This window comes from Pseudophryne corroboree, chromosome 6 (assembly GCF_028390025.1).
Source record: "Pseudophryne corroboree isolate aPseCor3 chromosome 6, aPseCor3.hap2, whole genome shotgun sequence".
Lineage (NCBI taxonomy): Eukaryota > Metazoa > Chordata > Amphibia > Anura > Myobatrachidae > Pseudophryne > Pseudophryne corroboree.
This window is the reverse complement of record NC_086449.1, coordinates 578,993,073-579,005,265: the sequence shown is the minus strand read 5'-3', so window position 1 is coordinate 579,005,265 and position 12,193 is coordinate 578,993,073. Positions and strand designations below refer to the sequence as shown.

General features: G+C 47.9%; 1 protein-coding gene across 1 annotated transcript; it reads right to left on the bottom strand.

The window, feature by feature from the left end:
• Positions 1-1,566: 1,566 nt before the first annotated feature.
• On the bottom strand, positions 1,567-11,901 carry HIGD2A (HIG1 hypoxia inducible domain family member 2A). Its single transcript, XM_063927906.1, has 2 exons — positions 11,669-11,901; positions 1,567-2,035 (listed from the first exon to the last, which is right to left on the bottom strand). Exons 1-2 carry the CDS (start codon positions 11,784-11,786, stop codon positions 1,860-1,862), a joined length of 294 nt encoding a protein of 97 aa, XP_063783976.1. The 5' UTR covers positions 11,787-11,901; the 3' UTR covers positions 1,567-1,859.
• Positions 11,902-12,193: the final 292 nt, after the last annotated feature.

Here is a 12,193-nt window from a genome sequence, read left to right as displayed (position 1 = left end):
CTTCTGGCTCTGTAAGGGGGACGGCGGCGCGGCTCCGGTGACCCATCCAGGCTGAACCTGTGATCGTCCCTCTGGAGCTAACGTCTAGTAGCCTAAGAAGCCCAATCCACTCTGCACTCAGGTGAGTTCGCTTCTTCTCCCCTTAGTCCCACGATGCAGTGAGCCTGTTGCCAGCAGGACTCACTGAAAATAAAAAAACCTAACTAAACTTTTATTCTAAGCAGCTCTGGAGAGCTACCTAGTTTGCACCCTTCTCGGCCGGGCACAAAAATCTAACTGGCTTGGAGGAGGGTCATAGGGGGAGGAGCCAGTGCACACCACCTGATATCTCAAGCTTTTATTTTGTGCCCTGTCTCCTGCGGAGCCGCTATTCCCCATGGTCCTTACGGAGTCCCAGCATCCACTTAGGACGTTAGAGAAATGGGAACACCAACAGAGAGCACATACACAATAAAGTAGACCTGGAGAGCAGAACTACATAGTTCCATTACTCACTTGCGCTATAATGTCAGCCATCTGTTGAAATTTTCGTGTATTCCGATTCTAGATAACTCTACAGTTGGCCTGTGCCCAACAACAATGAAGGGACAATGTTATGATGAGTTATAGCCGTTTTCCCACAACAGCCTATGGAAAAGTTATTTTTACTTGTACTCCAATTGGTGATGCTACAAAAAGATGCTTCACTTCACTTGCAGAATATTACTCTGCATCTGCCTGAATTGCTTGAGCACTTGCCAGTCACAGCCAGGGCTTACCAAGCAGCCACGCAGAGAGGTAGATATATCCTACTGATAGCTGGACTTGTATGTATAATGCTGGCATTCAGAGGAAAGGTGAGAATGTCCTAACCCTTCCTGTTGAAACAAACCTCCTGTATAACATTTTAAAACCATGCACAGTAAACATAATGTTTTAGAATGCCAGAGTTCTACGAGAAGTGATAATTAACAGCGCTAATGGGGAAAACATAGTTCTCTAGGAATTAAATTGGAAAGTCAAAATTTTTTACTGACATTTAAAACAGTTGATGTAAAAGTGTAACTTGAAGAGTTTGAAGATATGGGACCTTTGTATTCACTAATGGGACATTCTTACCCTTTATGGGAAGCAGCATGAGCAGGACTGCAGACAGAACAGTGTGTAGCCACATGTGAAGGCTCATCTACACAATGCAGGGATGAAGGATATTGTGTCAGAGATGCTTTGAAGCTGCTCTTGCTGGAATATACCCGATAAGGAAGGTATCAAAGAAACAAGGAGGTAGATTTACTAAAGGTTCTAAAATGAAAATGGCTGGTGTTGCCCATAATAACCAGATTCTAGTTATCGATTCTTTATTGCATTCCAGTGAATGATAGACAGAATGTGATTGGTTACCAGGGGCAACAGCACTTGTCTGTTTTAGAAGCGTTAGGAAATCTACCCCAAGGTGTCCATCTTCAGCTCTGAAACTTTTATTGCCCTTGGGAGGGGGAGGAGGTCCAGACATAGGATTATGCACCAAAGAGGTCACTGGATACAATTAAAGAAGTAGATTAATAAGTGTCTGACTAACTCAGCAGAGATTATGCACGCCAGTTTATATATGCTGACACACCCGTAGTATTTGCATTAACAAAGACAAATTAGTTCATTGCAACAGATAATAACCTTGTGCTAAATCACCAAATACTCATTTCAATGTTACAGCTGGTAGCCACTACAATAGAGATTCAGCTATACATGGTAAGAACATGTCTGATAAATCTTCTTCATCAGTTACTCATGGAGACAAGTCAAATCACCTCCCACGGCCACAGATGTGCCTTTTGCATAGTCTTTGGATGAGCCAGTGTTTGTACAATCACATCTTTGCTTTAGTTTGGCGGTGGACGGGTCTTCACGGCAGCCATAACCACACCGACCATAAGGGCAGCCACTGTAAATCCCTGGGAAAGGATACGTGCACGCATTGACAGCTGGGACTGCCGGGTTTTCCCCTGCTTGAAGGCAATGAGCCCATACGTTAAAGCACCAGCAGTGGCAAGGCATCCTGTAGTGATTATAGAGGGATACAATATTCAGTTACAAGAACATGATGTTTTCCTAAGAAATAAACCTTAGTGGCTAAAATGGAATAATTATTTAGCATAGAGGCAGGGTTTACCCTGATCAAAAAAGAAAAAACATGAAAATCGGGATTCATGAGGAGAAACCCCCCCCCCCCCCCCCCAAAAAAAAAAAACAAACAAACCCTGATTTCACGTAAACGGAATCAGTGTAAACTGCAGACACCATATGGTCGACGGTCAAAAGTCAGACAAAAAAAAAAAAAAAAGTTTTTTTTTTTTTGTTTTTCTGTGGCTTTTTTTTTTTTTTTAACAACTTTTGCCTCATTTACTATCCATGTCACAAAGTACTACCTGTTAGTAAAGTTGTGGCGAGCGAAGCGAGCCGCCAAGCCCGAAGTGTGGCGAGTCCGCGAGGGGCTGAATTTCACCATATTTGGGTAAACTTTTTTTTTTTTTTTTTTAAACACACACAAAAAAAAAAAAAAACCAACAACAACTTTTGACCCTGTCTGACCTTTGACTGTCGACCATATGGTGTCTACCCAATGACAGTCTATCTTTTAACTGTCTATGAGCTATACCACACCCATTTTGCTGATGCATCAAAGGACTTGCAGAGATTGGGGCGTGGTAATTGCTTCCTGCTTCGCCTCAATAAAGCGGACAAAGCAGAAGCAGCTTTAGTGACACAATATAAGCCCTAATAATACATCTCCCCCCAATGAAAATAAACAAATTATCAGATATTAGGCTGTCCAGGGCAACAATGAAATTCCAGTGACAAAAGCTTGATATAGAACAAGATTTCCTTTACTGCTTGGAACAAATTTAAAAAAAATAAAAAAAAAATAATAATAAACACACCACGTGGCAGACTATCCTGAAGGATCATTGGGGTCGATTCTATTCGGCAACTTAAGAATAGCGCCGGGAATTAGCTCCCGACGCTATTCAATTCAGCTCCAGTTAAGTCGGCGATGTCCCGTTCTCGCCGACTTAACAGGTAGTTAAGTCGAGAACGGGCATTCTTCGACTTAACTACCAGCGGCGATGCTGATTCCTGACAGAATCAGCCTCGCGCCGGCCGCGAGGCAGCACTTTTGTCGGGTTTCTTCTCTCATCCCCCGGGGATGAGAGAAGAATTCCCGACAATTGCGGGTCACTAGCAGCTGAATTGAATAGCGTCGGGAGCTAATTCCCGGCGCTATTCTTAAGTTGCCGAATAGAATCGACCCCATTGAGTTTGTTTGTTTTTTTTGTTTGTTTTTTTTCACCCTTTTCTAGTTTGAAGAGGTACAGTTACCTGGTCAGGGACTCACACATCTCAGCAGCAATTGCTCAATCTCCACACCAAAAAGAGAGAAGCCAGAGTTTAATGAAGAATTTTTCACTGGTACAGGAAATCTGGCAGCAGAGGCCAAAACCGTTTCTCCATTATTTCCACAGCTACTACAAAAACATGGATTTACAAAGCCAAAAATAAAGATCACTATGATCTCCACTGCTTCTTTCCATATGTGTGGGCAATGAAGAAGAGGAAGTTACACACAACATCCTAAAGATTAAGGACACCAAAAGTAGTGTTCTCACGAGGACTTTATCATAGGTGCACCACCCAGCGCACAATTGCAGCATCAGGTATAAGGCCCAACTTACAGAAGAGTATGCTAGCAGAAGGCACTGTGAGTAACAGAAAATAAGATTTTACTCACCGGTAAATCTATTTCTCGTAGTCCGTAGTGGATGCTGGGACTCCGTAAGGACCATGGGGATTAGCGGCTCCGCAGGAGACTGGGCACAACTAAAGAAAGCTTTAGGACTACCTGGTGTGCACTGGCTCCTCCCACTAAGACCCTCCTCCAGACCTCAGCTAGGATACTGTGCCCGGAAGAGCTGACACAAATAGGAAGGATTTTGAATCCCGGGTAAGACTCATACCAGCCACACCAATCACACCGTATAACTCGTGATACTATACCCAGTTAACAGTATGAAATATAACTGAGCCTCTCAACAGATGGCTCAACAATAACCCTTTAGTTAGGCAATAACTATAAACAAGTATTGCAGACAATCCGCACTTGGGATGGGCGCCCAGCATCCACTACGGACTACGAGAAATAGATTTACCGGTGAGTAAAATCTTATTTTCTCTGACGTCCTAAGTGGATGCTGGGACTCCGTAAGGACCATGGGGATTATACCAAAGCTCCCAAACGGGCGGGAGAGTGCGGATGACTCTGCAGCACCGAATGAGCAAACTCCAGGTCCTCCTCAGCCAGGGTATCAAACTTGTAGACTGTTGCAAAATGTTTGAACCCGACCAAGTAACAGCTCGGCAAAGTTGTAAAGCCGAGAACCCTCGGGCAGCCGCCCAAGAAGAGCCCACTTTCCTCGTGGAATGGGCTTTTACAGATTTAGGGTGCGGCAGTCTAGCCGCAGCATGTGCAAGTTGAATCGTGCTACAGATCCAGCGAGCAATAGTCTGCTTAGAAGCAGGAGCACCCAGCTTCTCGGGTGCATACAGGATAAGTAGCGAGTCAGTTTTCCTGACTCCAGCCGTCCTGGAAACATATACTTTTCAGGGCCCTGACTACGTCCAGTAACTTGGAATCCTCCAAGTCCCAAGTAGCCGCAGGCACCACAATAGGTTGGTTCACATGAAAAACTGATACCACCTTAGGAAGGAATTGGGAACGAGTCCTCAATTCCGCCTTATCCATATAAAATACAGATAAGGGCTTTTGTATGACAAAGCCGCCAATTCTGATACACGCCTGGCCGACGCCACGGCCCACAGCATGACCACTTTCCACGTGAGGTATTGTAGCTCCACGGATTTAAGTGTCTCAACCCAATGCGACTTCAGGAAATCCAACACCACGTTGAGATCCCACGGTGCCACTTGAGGCACAAACGGGGGCTGACAATGCAGCACCACCCTTAACAAAAGTCCGAACTTCAGGCAGTGAAGCCAGTTCTATTTTGGAAGAAAATCGATAGAGCCGAAATCTGGACCTTCATGGAACCCAATTTTAGGCCCATAGTCACCTCTGACTGTAGAAAGTGCAGAAATCGACCTAGCTGAAATTTCTCCTTTGGGGCCTTCCTGGCCTCACAGCACGCAACATATTTCCACCATATGCGGTGATAATGGTTTGCGTTCACTTCTTTCCTAGCTTTAAATAGCGTAGGGATAACTTCACCCGGAATGTCCTTTTCCTTCAGGATCCGGCGTTCAACCGCCATGCCGTCAAACGCAGCCGTGGTACGTCTTGGAACAGACAGGCCCCCTGCTGCAGCAGGTCTTGTCTGAGCGGCAGAGGCCATGGCTCCTCTGAGATCATTTCTTGGAGTTCTGGTTACCAAGCTCTTCTTGGCCAACCCGGAACAATGAGTATAGTTCTTATTGCTCTCCTTCTTATTATTCTCATTACCCTGGGTAAGAGAGGCAGAGAAGGGAACACATACACCGACTGGTACACCCACGGTGTTACCAGAGCGTCCACAGCTATCGCCCGAGGGTCCCTTGACCTGGCGCAATATCTTTGTAGCTTTTTGTTGAGGCGGGACGCCATCATGTCCACCTGTGGCTTTTTCCAACGGTGTACAATCATTTGGAAAACTTCTGGATGAAGTCCCCACTCTCCCGGGTGGAGGTCGTGTCTTCTGAGAAAGTCTGCTTCTCAGTTGTCCACTCCGGGAATGAACACTGCTGACAGTGCTAACACATGATTTTCCGCCCATCGGAGAATCCTTGTGGCTTCTGCCATCGCCATCCTGCTTCTTGTGCCGCCCTGTCGGTTTACATGAGCGACCGCCGTGATGTTGTCTGACTGGATCAGCACCAGCCGGTGTTGAAGCAGGGGTCTAGCCTGACTTAGGGCATTGTAAATGGCCCTTAGTTCCAGAATATTTGTGTGTAGGGAAGTCTCCTGACTTTTCCATAGCCTTGGAAGTTTCTTCCCTGTGTGACTGCCCCCCAGCCTCGAAGGCTGGCATCCGTGGTCACCAGGACCCAGTCCTGTATGCCGAATCTGCGGCCCCCTAGAAGATGAGCACTCTGCAGCCACCACAACAGCGACACCCTGGCCCTTGGAGACAGGGTTATCCGCCGATGCATCTGAAGATGCGACCCGGACCACTTGTCCAACAGATCCCACTGGAAAATCCTTGCATGGGACCTGGCGAATGGAATTTCTTCGTAAGAAGCTACCATCCTTCCCAGGGCTCGCGTGCATTGATGCACCGACACCTGTATACGTATTAGGAGGTCTCTGTCTAGAGACGACAACTCCTTGGACTTCTCCTCCGGGAGAAACCCTTTTTATCCTGTTCTGTGTCCAGAACCATACCCAGGAACAGTAGACGCGTCGTAGGAACCAGCTGCGACTTTGGAATATTCAGAATCCAGCCGTGCTGTTGTAGCACTTCCCGAGATAGTGCTACTCCGCCGAACCTTGGTAAATACCTCGGTGCCGGGGACAGACCAACGGCAACGTCTGGAATTGGTAATGACAATCCTGTACCACAATTTTGAGGTAATCCTGGTGAAGAGGGTAAATAGGGACATGCAGGTAAGCATCCTTGATGTCCAGTGATACCATGAAATTCTCCAGGCTTGCAATAATCGCCCTGAGCGATTCCATTTTGAACTTGAACCTTCGTATATAAGTGTTCAAGGCTTTCAATTTTAGAATGGGTCTCACCGAACCGTCTGGTTTCGGTACCACAACATTTTGGAATAGTAACCCCGGCCTTGTTGAAGGAGGGGTACCTTGATTTCACCTGCTGGAAGTACAGCTTGTGAATTGCCGCCAGTACTACCTTTCTCCAAGGGCAGCAGGCAAGGCTGATGTGAGGTAACGGCGAGGGGGAGTCGCCTCGAACTCCAGCCTGTATCCCTGTGATACTATTTGCAGAACCTAGGGATCCACCTGTGGGCAAGCCCACTGGTCCCTGAAGGTCCCGAGACGCGCCCCTACCGCACCTGTCTCCACCTGTGGAGCCCAACGTCATGCGGTGGACTCAGAGGAAGCGGGGGAAGATTTTTGATCCTGGGAACTGGCTGCTGGTGCACCTTTTTCCTTCTTCCCTTGTCTCTGTGCAGAAAGGAAGCGCCTTTGACCCGCTTGCTTTTCTGAAGCCAAAAGGACTGTACCTGAAAATACAGTGCTTTCTTAGGCTGTGAGGAAACCATCCCCAAACAATTCCTCACCCTTATAAGGCAGAATCTCCATGTGCCTTTTATAGGCAGCATCACCTGTCCACTGCCGGGTTTCTAATACCCTCCTGGCAGAATGGACATTGCATTAATTCTGGATGCCAGCCGGCAAATATCCCTCTGTGCATCCTTTATATCTAAGACGACGTCTTTAATATGCTCTATGTTAGCAAACTATTATCCCTGTCTTAGAGTATTAATATTATCTGACTGGGTATCAGACCACGCTGCAGCAGCACTATTTATGCTGAGGCAATTGCAGATCTCAGTATATAACCTGAGTGTGTATATACAGACTTCAGGAAAGCCTCCTGCTTTTTATCAGCAGGCTCCTTCAAGGTGGCCGTATCCTAAGACGGAGTGCCACCTTTTTTGACAAACGTGTGAGCGCCTTATCCACCCTAAGGGATATCTCCCAACGTGACCTATCCTCTTGCGGGAAAGGGTACGCCATCAGTAACTTTTTAGAAATTACCAGTTTCTTATCGGGGGAACCCACGCTACTTTACACACTTCATTCATTCATCTGATGGGGGAACAAAACACTGGCTGCTTTTTCTCCCCAAAAATAAAACCCCTTTTATGTGGTACTTGGGTTCATGTCAGAAATGCGTAACACATTTTTCATTGCCGAGATCATGTAACGGATGTTCCTAGTTGGTTGTGTATATGTCTCAACCTCGTCGACACTGGAGTCAGACTCCGTGTCGACATCTGTGTCTGCCATCTGAGGTAACGGGCGCTTTTTTGAGCCCCTGATGGCCTTTGAGACGCCTGGGCAGGCGCGGGCTGAGAAGCCGGCTGTCCCACAGCTGTTTTACGTCATCCAGCCTTCTATGTAAGGAGTTGACATTGTCGGTTAATACCTTCCACCTATCCATCCACTCTGGTGTCGGCCCCACAGGGGGCGACATCCCATTTATCGGCCTCTGCTCCACCTCCACGTAACCTTCCTCATCCCACATGTCGACACAGCCGTACCTACACACAGCACACACACAGGGAATGCTCTGACTGAGGACAGGACCCCACAAAGTCCTTTGGGGAGACAGAGAGAGTATGCCAGCACACACCAGAGCGCTATATAATGCAGGGATTAACACTATAACTGAGTGATTTTTCCCCCAATAGCTGCTTGTATAAACAATATTGCGCCTAAATTTAGTGCCCCCCCTCTCTTTTTAACCCTTTAAGCCTGAAAACTACAGGGGAAAGCCTGGGGAGCTGTCTTCCAGCTGCACTGTGAAGAGAAAATGGCGCCAGTGTGCTGAGGGAGATAGCTCCGCCCCTTTTTCGCGGACTTTTCTCCCGCTTTTTTATGGATTCTGGCAGGGGTATTTATCACATATTTAGCCTCTGGGGCTATATATTGTGATGATTTTGCCAGGCAAGGTGTTTATATTGCTGCTCAATATGCTCCCCCCCCCCCCCCCCCCCCCAGCACCCATCAGTGACCGGAGTGTGAGGTGTGCATGAGGAGCAATGGCGCACAGCTGCAGTGCTGTGCGCTACCTTGGTGAAGACTGAAGTCTTCTGCCGCCGATTTTCCGGAACACTTCTTGCTTCTGGCTCTGTAAGGGGGCCGGCGGCGCGGCTCCGGGACCGAACATCAATGGCCGGTTCCATGCGGTCGATCCCTCTGGAGCTAATGGTGTCCAGTAGCCTAAGAAGCCCAAGCTACCACCAGTTAGGTAGGTTCGCTTCTTTTCCCCTTAGTCCCTCGCTGCAGTGAGTCTGTTGCCAGCAGATCTCACTGTAAAATAAAAAACCTAAAATATACTTTCTTTCTAGGAGCTCAGGAGAGCCCCTAGTGTGCATCCAGCTCAGCCGGGCACAAGAATCTAACTGAGGTCTGGAGGAGGGTCTTAGTGGGAGGAGCCAGTGCACACCAGGTAGTCCTAAAGCTTTCTTTAGTTGTGCCCAGTCTCCTGCGGAGCCGCTAATCCCCATGGTCCTTACGGAGTCCCAGCATCCACTTAGGACGTCAGAGAAATGCTCACTGCACAGAGCCACCCCTGCCGGAAGGAGGATAACAGCCATCCACAACCCCCCTCCCCTCCTCCTCGACCCACCCTGGAGGAAAGCACTGCAGACTCAAAGGCTCCTCCTACCCAGAGCCCCCCCAAACACTAAGCAAGATGCACGGTGGGAGGATACACGATTGGATGCTGCTTACCTCAGGGTTCAGAGGAGGACAGTAGTAAAACAGAGGAGTCGGAGTCAAAGGTTTGACCTATAAGTTTCAATTCAATTAATTCACTCCTACAAGTCTGGGTAGCTATATGCTGCACTTACAGTAGCTCCAGACTTGCTGATTTTTGTTCATATCCCCTCAGGGCTGCATACAAAAGCCACGAGTCTGGAGTAAGATAAGGCTGTAAAGGGGCCTGTTTAGCTGCTGTTTCTACACCACTGCAACAACAACTCATCCACTCGCTCCTAACTGAATTAACACCAAAGACTCCACAACCACCGCATAAAGTATACTGAACTAGGGCTTACACAGATTCTCTTCTGCTTTTGTGTGTGTGAAAACAGGCTTCGTATGAACACACTATTACCCCTTTCAGACTGACAGAGCCGGGTCACACCCAGGAATGTGTTCCCGGACGCATCCCGGGACACAATCCGGGAATGTCCCCTTTCACACTGCACTTAGACCTGGGATCGACCCGGGACTGCCCCATTTACACTGATCCCGGGAAATCCCTGCAAATGCATATGTATGTCATTAGAAATGGACATTTTGTCATGCACCTTCAAGCACTGCTTTGTCAGAGTCTTCATTTTATTAACAACTTGCTGTTGTGTCAGGATAATTCCTCCGGCTTCAAGCAGCTTTGCAATGTTTTTATAAATAATAGCATCCTTCACTGGGCCTGTTATCTGTCTCTTTATTTCCTCCTCCCCCTTATGCTGAGCAGCTCTCTGATATCCTGATCAGTCCAGGTAGCAATATTGCCTGTCTCCTCCGCTTCCAGGGCGCTTCCCTGGGCTCTGGATGACAATCTTTTCTGAGCCCAAGAAAGCTCCAATGAGAGGCCTGTTAACAGTCCCGTGTACTGAATACCAGGTAGGGCCCATTCACACTACACTGCATCCTGGGACGATCACGGATTCGACCCAGGTCGAGACCTTGGATAAAAAGCCGGGACGCTCGACCAGGGATATTCTTTCAGTACCCTTTCACACTGAGCAAAATCCCGGGTTGATGCGCGTTCATGTGCAATAACCCGGGAAATATTTGTCAGTCTGAAAGGGGTATATGTTAATCTGCAATCTATGTCCACCATCAAGCAGCCTCATGGTTTTCCATTTTGTACAGGTACAACACAGATAATACGGAACGGTTGTTTGCGGCACTGTGCAGATTACCTGTTTTGCCAGACTGTGGTTTCGGCAGCATCCTGAACCCCCCTCCTAATTTTACCCTGCAGCCCGACTCCAGCACCTGATGTGTTCGGATTAAAAGAGGTGCCGGATAATCGATGTTGTACCATAAAAATTCAGCCAAACACTCTAAAGGGGACATTTACTAAGCAGTGATAAGAGCGGAGAAGTGAGCCAATGGAGAAGTTGCCCCATCAACCAATCAGCAGCTCTGTACGATTTTATAGCATGCAAATTCTAGATGTTACTTCAGTGCTGATTGGTTGCCATGGGCAACTTCTCCACTGGCTCACTTCTCCGCTCTTATCACTGCTTAGTAAATGTCCCCCTATGGCCCAGAAGACATGCATGCCCTGCCAGTGTGCACCTGAACAAGAGATCTACCAATAAGCCTCGCTACAGGTTCGGTAAGCAACTAGCATCCACGGGATACAGTCCTGTCCCAACATGCACACTCACGGGCAGTGGTGCCAACAGGGGAGGGAATAATTACCCAAGCTAAGGCTTGTTAAAGGGGTTGTGTCTACGTTACCTTCGCGCTCAGGACCTGGAAGTGACAAAACGAGATAACTTCCGCCCATACAGCGCCTAAATGTTTTCTTCGTCCTCCGTTCGTTTGGGGAAATTTATTTTTTTCTATGCAGCTTTGGACCCTCGCGGGCTCGCTACGCTTCAGGCACGGTGTCTCGCTTCGCTCGCCACACTTTACTATTCCAAATAGATTGTGACATGGACCCAGGGGGTTATGGGAAAGGTCCTCTCCACGAAGGTAAACTAGACAATACCTTGTTGAAGGGGCCCAGGTACGCAGTTTCCCTCGCTCCCCCTACCTACCAGTCAGCCAGCTGCAGTCTCTCTTCCCAGACCAGCACATGCTGCTGTATGCTGGGCTGCGGTAAGTCCAGGGAGGCTGCTACATACTGTATAAGGTTTGTTAAGATTTGGGCCAGCTCACACTGACGGCCCGGGTCCTGCCTCTGCCGCTCTCCCCACTACTCACCGATAGGTACAAATGGGTTCTCCTGGATTTTCCTCATGAACTTGCTCTTCAGCTGCTCCGTCTCCATGCGCTGTGTTGGCGTGAAGCCTTCTATGACCGGGGGCTCGGGATGCGCCATGTTGCCGCCCTGACTCCAGCTTCTTGTTATTACATTGTCAAGGGCACGTTACCGCCCCTTCCCCACGCCGCGCACCCGCCTCAACGTCACACACCCCGGCCCAATCCGCGGCGCCACTGGCCTGACATTTCTGGTCACGTGAGCGGTTGTTCTCTCGTGTCTGCAGAGAGAGAATGAAGTCAGGAAGACAGTTCATATATTCTTGCGTGATATCATATCTTGCCATCTAGTGGCACACCGTGATATTACACTGCAAGCTTTGGATAAGATACAGTATAATATTATGAATATATAAACCTCCAAACCTAAGAAAGAAAATTGGGCGCACCTACAAATGGCTATATAGATGGTCACCTAAAAACTATATATATAGCTGCTCCAAGCTGACCATCTGGTGGTCTAGTGTA

What these genes read in the sequence shown, in the direction of transcription:
- HIGD2A (XM_063927906.1), bottom strand. Translation starts at nt 11,786, where the DNA reads ATGGCGCATCCCGAGCCCCCGGTCATAGAAGGCTTCACGCCAACACAG. An exon ending in GAACCCATTTGTACCTATCG is followed by an intron (nt 2,036 to 11,668) that starts GTGAGTAGTGGG and finishes TAATCACTACAG; the next exon opens with GATGCCTTGCCACTGCTGGT.